The sequence below is a fragment of the Bufo gargarizans genome, chromosome 1, assembly GCF_014858855.1.
Source record: "Bufo gargarizans isolate SCDJY-AF-19 chromosome 1, ASM1485885v1, whole genome shotgun sequence".
Taxonomy (NCBI): Eukaryota; Metazoa; Chordata; class Amphibia; order Anura; family Bufonidae; genus Bufo; species Bufo gargarizans.
In genome coordinates this window covers 670827552-670842407 of record NC_058080.1, presented here as the reverse complement: position 1 = coordinate 670842407, position 14856 = coordinate 670827552, and the positions used below count along the sequence as shown (strand labels likewise).

Here is a 14856-nt window from a genome sequence, read left to right as displayed (position 1 = left end):
TATGCTAGATTTTTTTTATCAGGCTGGCATGTCAAGGTGCATGTCCTTTCTCAGGGAGTTTGTCCCTTCTGCTGCACATGTAACAGTTATAGATAGAGCCCCCATGCTGGGTATAATTACCAGATGTTGATTCAGTTGCATATTTATTCCCAGAGAATTCTTGTACAGTCACTCAGAATTGAGAAAGCTCGTTGGAAGAACGAGTGAAACATTTTCAAGAAATCTACAGTACGTCCAGTTGCCTTGATTTATTCTTTACAGATATAGTTATAGATAGAGTTAGTTGAAGTTGAAGCATAGAACTGAGCGACTACCTCAGTGAGGTGGACAGAGAAATAAGGAAAAGAACAAAAAAAACTGGTGGCGCTATGCAGATCTATACTAAATGTTTTAATACATCCAATAAAAAAAGTGTTTAGATGCAGGGGCTGGTAAAAAAAAGTAGAATATTTTTCATGGGGTAACCCCTTCAAGCACTATGTTTTCCCATGCTAGTTATACCTCCTCATGTTTTATGAGCAGCAACGTGGAACACTAAATTTCTGTTGCCTCATTCAGCAACACTCAGCGATGGTTCAGAAAGGTCTCCACTTTTACACATATACCCCATACATGCAGGTTGATGAAATGTGTGTGTGAGACTAACAGCCATCTGCGTAACTTTCTTTGTAGTCTACAACTTCAAAGAGAGCAATTACTGCTGCATACTGCTAGTTTAGCCCGACCACCAAATGAGACCTTTAGCCATAAATGACCGCATTCTGGACTCACCCAGTCTCGATGACAGACACACATGTTGTTATAAAGCAGCTGACAGCATCCATAAGGGAAATTATATACTATGTTTGTACCTCCAGTAAAATTTCTCCAGTGATAATTTCTGCTAGGACGTAAGTCCTCAAAGACACTCGGCTTTACGGCATAATTACTTAAGGTAAAATAGTCTGTTTTTATACATATTTATAATCCGAATCATTTTACTGAGCTCAGAATAATGGCCGAGGCCTCATCAATCGCTCAAATGCAGGCTCCAATTACCTTTTATAAGATGAAGGTCAGTCCTATTCTTCACTTTTTATTTATTTCAATAAAGTTACAGGCAGTCACAGGGCTCGGCGTAAAATTCATTATAACCATAAAGTTTCAAAAGGTCACAAAATGTCTCTTTAGTTAGATGGCAGAAAGGGATAAAAAAATATCTCCCGTTTGTTCAATAATTCATCACTGGTGCTAAGATGGAGATAGTTAGAAGGAGATAACTCTGTGAGAAATTCTCAAATTATATCCTGAAATGGCAAGGCAGTGAAAAAAAAATGTAACCTCAAAGGAGCACTAAAAGCCTAGAAGTCAGAGAAGTAAGACAACAGGCAAACACTTGGGCTAGTTTCACATTCGTGGCAGAGCTCTCCAGCAGGCTGTTCCGGCAGAAAACAGCCTGCCACCGTTATTCAGATCTGGCATTGCCAGATACTGCTGCCTACCCGTCGGACCCCATAATGGGGTCTGGCAGAGATCCAGCCGCTACTCGGCAGATATGCTAGGAATCGGTTAGACACAAAAACCACTGCACGCGACTGTTTCTCTCCGGCCAATTCCCGGTATTCTGATGAGATCTGGCAGAGGATCTCCATACCGAAAAAAAATAATTCAGTTTAGTCCTTATGCATTGTGAATGGGAGGAGATCCGTTCAGGATGCATCAGGATGTCTTCCGTTCTGTCAGCATTCCGTTTTGTGACCAGACACAACACGGCTGCAAGTTGCGGTTTTGTGTCCTAATAATGGATCTGGCACTGAAAATAAGTCAATGGTGACCAATCCTTTTTTTTTTTTTTTTTTTTTTTTTAGGAGCCTAAAAAAACGGATCTGTCACCCATTGACTTTAAATGTATTTAGTGACAAATCCGTTTATTTCACACAACCACTTCCTAACGGATGCATCCTGATGAGCAAAATCAAAACGTATCCGTTTAATTCTGGTATTAAGATCCTCTGCTGGATCTCAATACCAGAATTAACAGCGCAAGTATGGAAGTAGCCTAACAAAGCTACAATCAGGCAGAGAAAACAGGAATCTACTAATCCCCTTTATTTATGTCATGGTCTACCACTGCAGGAGGTCTTCTGCTGCAGCAAGCTGCCGCTCAGCCACATATTGTAAATCAAAGCTCCTCCACATGGAAGAAACTTGTCTTTTCCATAGGTAGCTACCCTGTAGATCAGTGGTGGACAACGTCTGGCACGCCAGCTGTTGTGAAACTACGACTCCCAGCATGCTCCATTCACTTCTATAGGAGAACAGCTGGGTAAGTGTACATGCCGGGAGATATAGCTTCACAACAGCTGGAGGGCCAGAGGTCACTGACCCCCGCTGTAGGTCAAGTCCGACCAGTTAACAAGCCTTGAAACATGGCCGAACTAGCAAAACATGAGCATCAAAATGGATGCTTCTGGGGATACGAAAAGGCTTTTATTTTTATTTTTATAGATATTTATTAATACGAAGGTCTCTAAGCTGGAGGCAGGAGGAGCTGAGCGGATTCATATATAGTTTTATAGATAAAGATTCAGTATAAGTTGTTCACGAAGGCGGTCCTATCAGTGATTGACAGCCTGCCCTCTATGGCTGTGTATACAGAGATAGCTGTCAATCACTGATAGGACCGCCTTCGTGAACAACTTATACTGAATCTTTATCATAGTAACCTATGACGCTGTGTACTCCCGTGCGCACTATGTATGCCGCTCACGGACCATGTGTCTCGGAGGGGCATACGGTCGTGTGCATGAGCCCTTATTTTGTGGATCTGCGGTTTGTAGATGTGCAGAAGCCGAACCCTTCACTGGCAGTGTGACTCCTCTCCAGCCAGATGCCAGCATTACACAGCGAGTTCTTGGCAGTGCATGTCTTCCCTCATCTGTGTCATTCTTACTGCAGCTATGGGGAATAGATCCCAAAGAGAGTAGATAAATCTGTGTTACACATCATTCAATTCATTCAGTCTCCGCAAATGACTTTTATCAACAGCACAGATCATCGCTATATCGCACGTCATACCCTGCTAGGAGAATCATACGGTTGTATTTCATATTTCAGGCTTGCTACTAATATTAGAAAAGGAGGTTCTCTAGCACTCGTAATTTTGGAGATTACTTCAGGCCATGATTTGTCCTATGTATATACCCACATCCCAGCAGATTTCTAAAACCCAGCAATCTACTTCCAGCATTTTGACCACAGAGCAGAGGCAAGCAATGCACCCAAAACACTCCTCACTCAGATATCTGATTCTTGTGGTCTTCAAATAACATGTTCATTGAAAGAAACCAAAGTCTTTCAACTTGTGCCATAAAAATGAGGATCTCGGACATTCTGTTGATATCCCGAAAAGCACTGACTGTATTACAGAGACCTGGAGTTTATAAGGCTTATCAGAGTATTTTGAAAGCAAGGGTGCAACCAGGGCCAGAATGAAGGGAGGATGTCACCAGGTAGCTCGCTGATAAACCAGGCACAATACTTTGAAGGGTTAGCTCACCTGAATGTAATCATACCTTTCACTACCTTTTTTGTGATGTTACTGTTCAGTACTTATCCATATGCAAATGAGAAGTTAAGTGCACTGAGGGAGGGCCTAAGCCACTCTGTGCACTATGCTCCTCCTGCTGCCTCTGCCAGCCCCTCCCTATCCTTCTTTATTACCAGGGCCAGGTTTCTGCATAGTCAGGCCCTGTCGAGGAGAGGGAGGGGCTGGCAGTGGAAATAGGAGGAGCAAGGGTGCACAGCGGCTTGGGTCTGTCCTCAGTGCACTTAGCTCTTTTTTTCATTTGCCTGTGGATTGAAAGTAGTTTTTCTCCAGAATGAAGCAACGGATCACTAAGTGAAAGGTATCATCACATTCAGCTGAGCTAGCCCGACAAGACATTGATCATGGGTTAACAGTGGATTCCCTGGTGGCAGACTCCCTTTAAGGTTGATGGAAACCTATGGGCAAAACATTTGGGAGGGGTGCACAGTTCATGCTTGCACTTGGCCTTTTCCACTGAATTCTACCGAGAAAGTCAAACCAGCAACTCGTATGCATTTCAATGGAGTTATTCGCCTGCATGCATAGCTATCTCTCCACGTTGTGGGATGGATAGGATTGCTAAATCTTCATTAAAGCACCCCATATTCTTTAGAGGCGGGAATCCCAGTGGTGAGCATTGTATACATTACCTCAAATAGTGAGTACCAGGGGTTTTAACTAGAAAACGTTAGTCCCCAGAGCAAGCTTTTAAATGGTAGTGTGATATGGTAACCACAGCTTCCAGTATGGCTTGATAATGGTAACGTGCTGCTTCACAAACCAATTCAGTTGTGATTTTAACACCTACGGTAGGTCAGAAATGCTGGCTTGGGCATGGAGTGCTGGTAGCTTAAGCTCTCCCAGGTACCCAAGGTTAGGAAGGCCCTACGCTGTGGGCGCTACCTATAAACCTCAGCTTTCTGAAGCTCTCGAAGGTGTAAATGACCATTCATAAGATAACGTTTAAAGCCTTCTCAATGATCAATTCTTCTACCAACTGTGTAGGACATTCAGCTACCTATTTTATGGCACCAGGAGGCTGGAGTCATTAATGGAGTACTCAAGGAGGCAATTACCTGTTATGCATGAAAAATGTCTACTATATTTTGTGCAGAAATTCCTCAGTTTACAACTCTGCATTTAGTAGTTGGATGGGAGGCTTTACACATGGCTGGACTGCTTCAGAGACACAGGAGGGTGCCTAGTTAAAAAACAAAAACGCATAAAAGTGACGGCCAAATGTCCCTCCTAACAGTACCATCCACAAGCCATCACGTTTATTCCCGTTGGGATATTTGTACGGTGTAATGGATGGGAATGCCTTGGCTCAGCAGTCCCCAGTACAACTTCTTCCTGATTAGATTAGAAGACAATGTGATGTCCTATATTGTTATCTTCTCTATTCCTGTTATCTACCTTTTCATTACTTTTTTTTTTTTTTTTCCATAGAAAATCTCCTGTACTGTCTCATCCCTTCTGTCAATAATGACTTCCTTCCTTCTCTCCAGAGCTTTCTAAATGATCATTGTAGATCGTGACCTCTGGACTTATCTTAGCTCCTTGTCTCTAGGACGCTTCCTTATTGCTTGTTATTGATCTGTTCTTTGCTTTGTTAACTGTGTAGGACTACAAGGGAAATGGATGAAAGTATGCTAATGTATGGCCGCTCGTTCCCGCTAAGCGCAGACAAACGAATGCCCAGCATTTATGCCGCACATTCAGTCAACATTTTGTCGGCAGCACAACATGCTGTGTAAACAGGGGTACGTTGCCATCAAACAATGAATTGGTGTGGGGATGAACGATCATAGGAGAGATCATTCATCCCCATACAGAGGAGATTATTGCAGCTATAACGAGCTGGAAATGATCGGGAATGAATGGTTCATTCCTAATCATTGCCCTTTGTATCGGCTCATGTAAATGTGCTATGTATCACATAATTATGTCATATCCTGTATCGGATAATCAAAGGATGGAGCTGCAGGCAGGGGCGTCGCTAAAGGCTCATGGGCCCTGGTGCAAGAGTTCAGTTTGCCCCCCACCCTCAATATCGTTTCCTAACACCACCAGACCCTTGCACGCCCACCATGCCCAATGGCAGAACTAAAATCTCACTGAGAAAATACATTTTCATCCAATAAGTGCATAATAATAATAAGGATGCCATCTAAAGGCATATGGGTTAAAGGGGTTGTCTCATCATAGACAAAGAGGGCATATCGCTAGGATATGCCCCCATTGTCTTATAGGTGCGGGTCCCATATAGAGAAAGGAGACCTAAAAGTGAAGGAGGGCACACTGCACATACGCAGCTGCCCTCCATTCATTCTCTATGGGGCTGGCGAAAATAGCTGAGCGTTGGCTCGTCTATTTCCGTCGAGCCCATAGAAGTGGATTGGAGCAGTGGCCGGTCATACGCGGTACACTCCCATTCACTTCTATGGGAAGCAGGCTTGGTGGTGGCCGGACCGGAGTCCTCCAGCCACCACCTTGCAGTATTCCATTCTCGATATAGGTGCGGATCCCAGTGGCTGGACCCACACCTATATGACAATGGGGGCATATCCTATTGATATGCCCCCATTGTCTATGATGAGACAACCCCTTTAAAGGGATAATTGACTTAAGTTAGGCTGCTACATTCACATGGCTATGGCGCTGCCATGCCTGTGCTTTGCATTGCAAACCGCAGATCTGCAAAGCGCCAACTGTGTGAACACAACTTCATGGTGTGGATGCGGACCCATTGACTTTAATGGGTTCTGCGTTCCACAAGATGTGGCCAAAGACAGGACATGTCCTATCTTTTAAAGGGGCAGAGGCATGGATCCAAAAGTGGCACCACAGCCATGTAAATGTAGTTGACACTTTAAGTCAATTCTAAAACAGGGATACATCAGAAGGCATGGTAGTGGCAGTATACCCCCCAAACTGAGGTGACATGCTGTACAGCCCCTTTACAGCAGTGTCACTCACACAGTGACTATAACCCAGTAGAACCCAGCCCCATCCCAGGCCAGCACAATCTGGGGAAACCAGTAGAAACTGGCCACTTTGTACACAGACTAGCAATAACTAGGTCCTGGGCCCCTGGCCCTGCCTGCCTACCAGCCTGTAGCAGGAGTGGCCCGCCCTTCATTGGCACATCAGTCAGGACGCTGGAGACCGGTAAGCTGGCCGCTGCTATCTCCCAGTCCCCATTCCGTCCTGGCAGCATCCCTCAGTATTATAACTTGTAGAGGCTGAGCTCTCTGCTCCGGACCTCACTCACTGCCGGCAGCTTCACCATCAGCGTCCGGCCCCGTACAACACACAGCACTGTCTGCCGGTGGGACGGCGTGCACTTGCACGCACACACTCTCTGCCTCCGCCCGCCCTCCCACCCTATTGGTTGACTTGTGAAATTTGTGTTACGAACCCCCTGTTGTATGCAAATCATCATCACACACTATGTGGACCTAGCGCTGCCGCAGTGCTGAAGCCAGCGCTTTCATTTACGTCTGGCAGGGTGGGATTCCATCTCTCCTTGTGGGCCCCCCTGACTTAAGGACCTGGTTGCAATTGCGACCACTGCAACCCCTATAGCTACGCCACTGGATGCAGGGACCAACTACAGATACTGCATGTTAGGAGGTCACACGTGTGGAGGAGACAGCAGAGGAGGGAACTAGAAGGTACATATCATATCGCAGTACAGGGGGTAAAATCTACAGCTAAATGTACAGTAAAAATCATGGCAAACCATGAACCATGAATATTCTTTTTTGCCTGGAGGACCATTAGGCAGGGTGTATTCTTTGGTCTTCTAGAGTTGCATACAGGTCATTAATTATCTGACCTTTGATAACGAAAACCTGCAAGGAGAATAATCAGTGCATGTCTCCCTGGAGCAGAGAAGAAAGAAAAACCCAGATGTGTTGCACAATTAATCTTACTTTGTTTGGTACAAGAATCCAGTCCCGTAAGTCACTTGAGACTTCTTGGATCACCTAACAAACGTCAATGAATATTGAGTGGCATCGAGTAAGACTGCGGTGTATCAGACGTTCATTGCTGTGGGCGCTGATATTTCTACGTTTTTTTATTCTTCATGCTCTTTGTGTCCTGTTTTCTGTGTTGCTCTCATTCTCTGTTAGAACTTGGTTGGTGCCAATGAGTATAAGGATTTTAGTCAAAGTACAACTACATTATATACTGTTTGTCTAGAGTTTGCAGCTTTTAAATCTAAGTGCAGCAGAAAATGTTTTGCGCATAAACCCCCCCTTCAAATACTCACCATGGCCCCAAATTTGCAGTTGTAGTATACTGAATGTGAAGAGATTGCATCCCTGTTAATTAGAAGTGTCATGACAATAAGTTGTGTGTGTGCTCGACCCCAGTAACAAGTATTCAATTTCCCTACAGCGCCACCACTGTAGAAATAACAGTATTACACAGTTCCCATTTTATCTGTGATGTGCTGAGTCCTCCAGACTGAAACGTTCCTTGTGGTCACTCTTTGCTTTGGCTAGTAGAGGATGGTCTTGAAGGGCAGCCATCTACATCCCTAAGGCCGAATGCACGCGGCCGTGTTCCGCGGCCGAGAGCGGTCCGTGGTAACAGGAGCACACGGCGTCATTGGTTGCTATGACGCCGTGCGCTTCATGCCGCCGCTGGACTACAGTAATACACTCGTATAGTGTATTACTGTAGTCCGGCGGCGGCATGAAGCGCACGGCATCATAACAAACAATGACTCCGTGCTCTCCTGCTCTCCACAGGATGCCAGGCCGTGTTACCACGGACCGCTCTCGGCCGCGGAACACGGCCGTGTGCATTCGGCCTAACAGAGGATTTGAAAATCCTGAAAATGGATTTTCTAAATCAAACAGCTGCTATAACAGTGGTTTCAGGGGTGTAGCTAAAGGCTCATAGGCCCTTGTTCAAGAGTTCAGCTTGGGGGCCCCCTTTCCCTCCTATGTGCTTCCCTTGGCCAGGGGCAGGGAAGCACATAGCCTTCATGCTGCCTTAGGCAAAAATTGAAATGGCACCCCCCATGCCAAATTTTTTACCTAACCCCTTCCCTCAAGCCAGAGGTGTAACTCGACCTGCGTGCGCTTTCTATAATACCAGTGTCTTATGCGGCACAAGGGTCTTTGGACCCCCTCAGGCTCCTGGGCCCGGTAGCAACTGCAACCTCTGAACCTCCTATAGCTACTCCCCTGAATGGGTTATCATTTTACATAGAAGGACGTAAGGATATCAGTGTGAAAATGTATAGTCATGTGTGTGCATAACCTAGTGTATAAGCCTGTGGTCTCCAGCTGGTACAAAACCACAGTCCTAGGATGACAGGGCACGCTGGGAGTTGTAGTTTTAGAACAGCTGGAGAGCCACAGGTTGGGAACCACTGCTGTAAGCTATGTAGTAGAGGTGTGCTACTGACTGGTGACTGATGTAGCTGTAAAGTGTTAGGGTTACAGGGTGGACTTGTATATGGATATATAACACCATTTTCTTCACAGGTTCCACAGATAATGAGATGGGAGAGCCCGTGTCCAGCGGCTTTCGTCCTAAATGGGAAAATCCATTGTTCAATGTATCAATTCATGCCGCAATTCGACAAGGAAACTGGAAACTACTGACTGGAAATCCAGGTACCCCCTCATCTGTATTACCAAGGACTAAACTCGCCAAACGCTTTAAACGCTATTAACCCTTGGTCCGAGGGACTGACATTCGCTTTTGACAAATTCATTGCATCAGAGAACTCTGATTATATGGAGTAATCATTTTGTAGACTATGGGGGGAAGTTATCATGAGGGTAATATCTGACATCAGTCTGCATGGGCGTATTTTGCTCTAAATTTATCAAACGGTACACATTGTTTGTGAAATTTGGCTGATCTTTACACCTAATACTTTTGTCTAGAAATGATACTTCAGTTTTTACATTCTCCCTTTTCAACATTTTGAAGACAGAATTCTGGGGTGCAAGGCATGATAAATCTCCTCAATGAGTCATCTTCCTCTAACATCTATAATGCGGTGTGACTATACATGCAGGATAGCTCTGCCGTTCTGTATATGAAATGCAGGCATGTGATAATATTAGCCCATTTTTTATAAAGTGTCAAGAGATATTTTAATTTGACTGAGGCACAAGGCATAAGGTTCCTTAGGATATCACTAGTTTTTATCAACGAATACTCCCTCAGCAATCACAGCGACTTAGGAAACAGTCTTGATATAAAAAATATCCTACTGGGGGAGGGATTTATCACACCCTGAACTCCAGATTTCTGCTTATGGCTTTGCAATTTTTGGGGTTATTTTGCAACTTTTTGCATATTTACACCACTCAAGCCAGTTTTGAAAGTTGGTGGAAAACTGTCACGGCCTATTGAAGTGCGCTGTGACACTGTTGCCACACTTGCGGTTGCCCGCGGCAACGTGTTGCTGTGAGAGCAGGCCGTGGCAGTGTCTCGGCCTTCTGGGTGATTGCCGTGACATGGTTGCCGCGCATGCTGTTGCTGGTGGTTACGTGTTTGGTATGCTTGTGTGTGCACTTCCCCTTTAAGTTGCAGCCTCCCTCTGTCTGGTGATGTAAGGGTTAACTCCCTGACTGGGTGTGGTCACTCGGCCTATATCTTCTGTGGTTTCCTGGCTGGAGTCAGTTGTACATCAGCTTTTGTTGTTGCTGCTGGAGCTCTGCTCCAGTCCAGGGTGTTCCATCTGTCCAGTGAGGGCCATCCTTGTGGTCATCAATGTCATCCCGGTGTCTCCTTCCCTACCTGTCCCTATTTGTATGGAGTGGGTTATGTTCAGGGTGTTGGAATGTCTAGTTTGGTGTTGCATGTCTGGTGGTGTTTGGTGTCCAGCGTGTTTACTAGACATTCCCCTGTCTCATGTTATTGCAGCTATGGGTGTCCTGTGTTCCTGTGTGGTTTGTGGTGTGTGCTGTGTCCTTTTATGTTGGTGTGGACAGCAGCACTAGTGCACGGGTTCCAGTCAGGGTGTCTGTGGCAGGTAAGTGTGTTATTGGTTTCGCTTACCTGCCATCTCCTTATGCTGTATGTGTTCCCCTCTCCTTGCAGCCTGGCCTCAGATAGAGACTCCTGTTCCTCCATTACTGGGATGAATTGAATTAATAACTATAGGGGTGCAAAGAGTGCAGCTGCATCCTGAGGGGCCACAAAGTCTCTCTTCCCTAAGTGAGGAGACCAGTACTATAAATAAAACATGATAGGTGGGGTCCTATAAAGGGTGGGTTCACATCACATTTTATGCCTCCGTTTGACATATACGTTACAAAAAAAATAGGATACAAAAACGCCACACACCACATTCTTGTATCCTGCACAATCCGGTAAAAAAAAGTATACTTTTTTTTTTTTTACAATAGAACTCTATGGTGAACGGATACCACTGTATGGCATCAGTCTGAGACATCCGTTTAATGTATACGTATTTTGTATACATTAAAAGGATAAGAAAAACGTGATGTGAACCCAGCCTAAAAATTTAAAATCGGGGCCCAGGAGCTACAAGTTACGCTTCTGTTCATGGTTCCAGCCAAACAAACCCTGTGTAGCCTGGCCCTGCAGTATTACTCCATTCCATCAGTCCAATTCTTCTTATAAACTTACTGATTGAATGTTACAAAAAGTAAGGGAAACATGGGATGAATTATGACCACAGGATCAGACTAACCAAGGTATCTTTGTAGTCTGTTGCTGTGGAGACGCATAAGGCTGCATAAGAGCTGTAGACACAGAACGGACACAGCATGCAAAGGTGAATATAGCCTTTCAGCTGGTTGCCCACCAGTATTTAGGTGGTGGAATGAATGTTAGCTAGTTGGTTTTATATATTACTAAGTGACATTCTAACACAACAGTTTTCCTAAATTCTGATGTAAATGTAAATCTGATACCTAGAATTTTAACTACTGTATGTGGAACTGTTCAGCTTCAGCATTCCGACTTCTCTGATTTATAAAGGCCACGTTTTAGGAAGTCAGTGGTATTTATTTTACTTCCCCTTTTTGTGCCATGATATAAACACTATGAAATGTGCCATGAAAAGCTGGTTTCAGATCCTTCCAGCACTAAGCCCTTTCCTCTCTGCCCCAGTCCCATTCCCCAGCTCCAGATTGCTCTTCGTTATTTGTGTAGATTTACATTCCAGGGTGCTGAAGCAATGTATTCCACTGCAACGTCAAACGAGTGTTCACCAAACAGCAATGTTTGCTCAGCAAAATGAATTTGTCCTGCAGACGTTTCAGTTAAATCTCAAATATTTAGATTGCTAAGAGAAATTTTCAGTTATGTAAATTCATTTTGTCTTTTTCTATGTCCTATGGACACCCAAGGTTTGTCTTGTCTTGTCTCCAGTCGTTTCTATACACTCTTATACCGAAATACATGCAATTAAAGCAGTTCCTGAAAATTCAGGTTTTAGTGCAGTCAAAACGTTTTTGGGGACTTCCTTATTGATGAACTATCGTTGGGGTAGGGCATCAGTATCAGACTGGCGATGTCCAACTCCCGGCGCCCAGGATATTGAATGCATGACCTATTGTCTTCCTATGGATATGTCATGGAAAACCAATTTAAAGGGGTATTCCATCTGATTCCATCGGACACCGCTCCCATTAATTTCTATGGGGTCGACGGAAATAGCCGAGCGAGGGCTCAGCTATTTTCGGCGCCCCCAAAGAAATGAATGGAGGACGTCTGCTCAGTGCACCCTCCACAACTTTCAGGGCTCCGTTCTCGGTGTAGGTGCAGGTCCCAGAGGTGGGACCCGTACCTATCAGACAATGGGGGCATATCCTAAAGATATCCAGCTGAAATTTGGACAGCTGTCTTCGGGGACCTTGTAAAATTGTAAACTAGTTTACTTTTTAACAATTTCATAGCCATTATTTTTTTTTCTGTTGGAATACCCCTTTTACCTTATTTAGCTTTTGGACAGGTAAACCAGATAGCAGAGTCAAAATTTGTTTTAAGGATATTCCATATATCCTAATGGGAAAGAGCTCCAAGGACAATGCAACTTCGACAAGTAATGTCCCAGAAGAACAATCCAACGACCCTATGTATTTTCTTTCCATATAATGTTACATTACATGTATTTAGTCATTGGGGAACATTTATTGAGATTGGCCTATTTCACCATAGTCTTAATCTGTCCCTTAATGGCATCAGATGTGCCACAGCAAGGGACCTTATGTAGATTGGCACTATAATCTAAGCAAGTTTCCTGGCATTGATTATAATAAATGTGCCAGGGGTATTCCAACAGAAAAAAAAGAATGGCTATGAAATGGTTAAAAAGTAAACTAGTTTACAATTTTACAGCCACATTGATTTGTATGTATTCATGTAGCCATCACCCTTATTTCTATTCTACGTATACAGCATATTTGTCTGAAACCCAAGAAGGGGGACTTTGAACTTAAAGTATTACATTTAAGTCAGGTTCTTGTACTTTTTCTGCAGGTTGTGATCACTGGTTTCCTCCACCAAATTCTTCAGACGTTCCTGATTTCCCATCATTTAAGTCTTCAGGAAAGAATCTCTGGTTATTTGATATTGCCCAAGATCCTGAAGAGAAGCGAGATTTGTCAGACAAATATCCTGAAGTGGTGAAGATGCTTCTTTCTCGTCTCGAGTACTACTACAGTCATTCTGTTCCCATCTATTACCCAGATGATGATCCCAGATGTGACCCTGAAACTTCCGGTGTCTGGGGCCCATGGGAATAATATTTTGTATGAAGATAACATACACCTATGATAAAATCGGAAGGATTAGGATAGCGTCTTCTATTAGATTCTCTTTTATGAGATGAGTGTCACGGCTGTGTCATGGTCTGGTGGTAGTGGACCGCGACACTTTTGCCGTGCATGCTTGTTGCCGATGCATGTTTGGATACTTCCCATTTAAGTTTGTTGTTTCTTCCCATTTTGATGTGTTCGGGGTTAAGGTGTGCAAGGTGGAGCTGGGTGTGGCCTCATGGCTCTTCTTATGTTGGAGTTGTGAGCGTGAGGTCAGTTGTTTGTCTGGTATGTTTGGTGTATTGCCCGGCATGGTTGCTAGACATCCCCTTGTTTGTCTGTACCTCCGGTGAGGGGGTCCCAGGGGTTCCTCGGAGTCACAAGCAGTAGTTGTTCCACCCAGTGGTTGAGGCAGGTAAGTGCTGTTTTTCCAGTGCTTGTCGTTTTGCGCTGGGCTCTTATTTGCTGCTATGTGTTTTTGCTTGCTGTCTGCTCCTTCCTAGTTGCTAGGCCTGTGTGAGACTCTGGTTCATCCGTGTAATGGATGAACCGGTCGTCTATTATTCCTGACTCCTATTTCAGGGATCGTTAGGGTCAGAAGGACCCAGGTTCCGGAGTATGAGCCCCCCTACCATCGAGGCTGGCTCATACAGTTAGGAGGTCAGGAATAGGATGAGGGTGGCATTAGGAGGTGACCTGCTCCCCTTATCCTGGTATCCAGGCCTAGTTACTTTCCCAAATTCTTTACATTGTATGGTGGGGAGTTTTTCCCCACTTCCCACCGTGACAATGAGGCATAGAGGCCATGTTTGGTTGAATGAAATGTGTTGTAGTAATGGTTCTCAAGTCCAACATCCAAATAATAAAAAAGTATCCCAGGAACCAGAATCCTTTAGGAGAAGTCCACCTTACTCATTGATGCCAAGCTGACCATTTTGTAGACTCTATTAGAGAGTGAAGGCATCCTGTACATAAAATCTGAGTTGAGTCCGACATCTGCTTGAACCATATGTGCCAAATTCTAATATAAAAAAAAAATGGTAGGGGGCAGCACTGAGCAACATACAGTAGTCTCAGTAGTTAGTATGGGTAGGTGGCATCAGCAATAAACAACAGGTAGTATAGTCTCAGGATTGGGGTGGTGACATTTGTGTTTGTTTGGGGTGGTTCTGATGACAATCAATTATTAATATGCTTTTTCTACCTGATTACTGAATCCTGTTGAAAACCTCAGATGATTTAATGTTTAAATTTTTTTTGTAATGACTATAAAATATGATTATGATTTATGTGCTAGGTTATTAAAGTGATTAAATGGCATTTGTATATAAGTAGTATGTTAAGGTGATTCGATGCAAAGATTTTGCAGCAAAGCTGCATCTTACTTGTGGATTCTGCTGCATTGTAGAGGGTGAAATTCGCTGTGAAAATCTGCAGAATTTTCACAAAAGAAATGAACACACTGTGGATGTGAAAATCTGCAGCATGTCTGCATCTCCTGCAGATGGAAGTGGTTTTGTA

General features: G+C 44.2%; 1 protein-coding gene across 1 annotated transcript in view; it reads left to right on the top strand.

Annotated features, from left to right (window-relative positions):
- The window catches only part of LOC122924736 (arylsulfatase B-like), a 199411-nt gene extending 184756 nt beyond the window's left edge, over positions 1-14655 (top strand). The window contains exons 7-8 of the mRNA XM_044276112.1: positions 9076-9207; positions 13058-14655. Coding sequence (XP_044132047.1) covers positions 9076-9207; positions 13058-13323 — 398 coding nt within the window. The 3' untranslated portion in view covers positions 13324-14655. The remainder of the gene's footprint in view (positions 1-9075; positions 9208-13057) is intronic.
- The last annotated feature ends 201 nt before the right edge of the window (positions 14656-14856 follow it).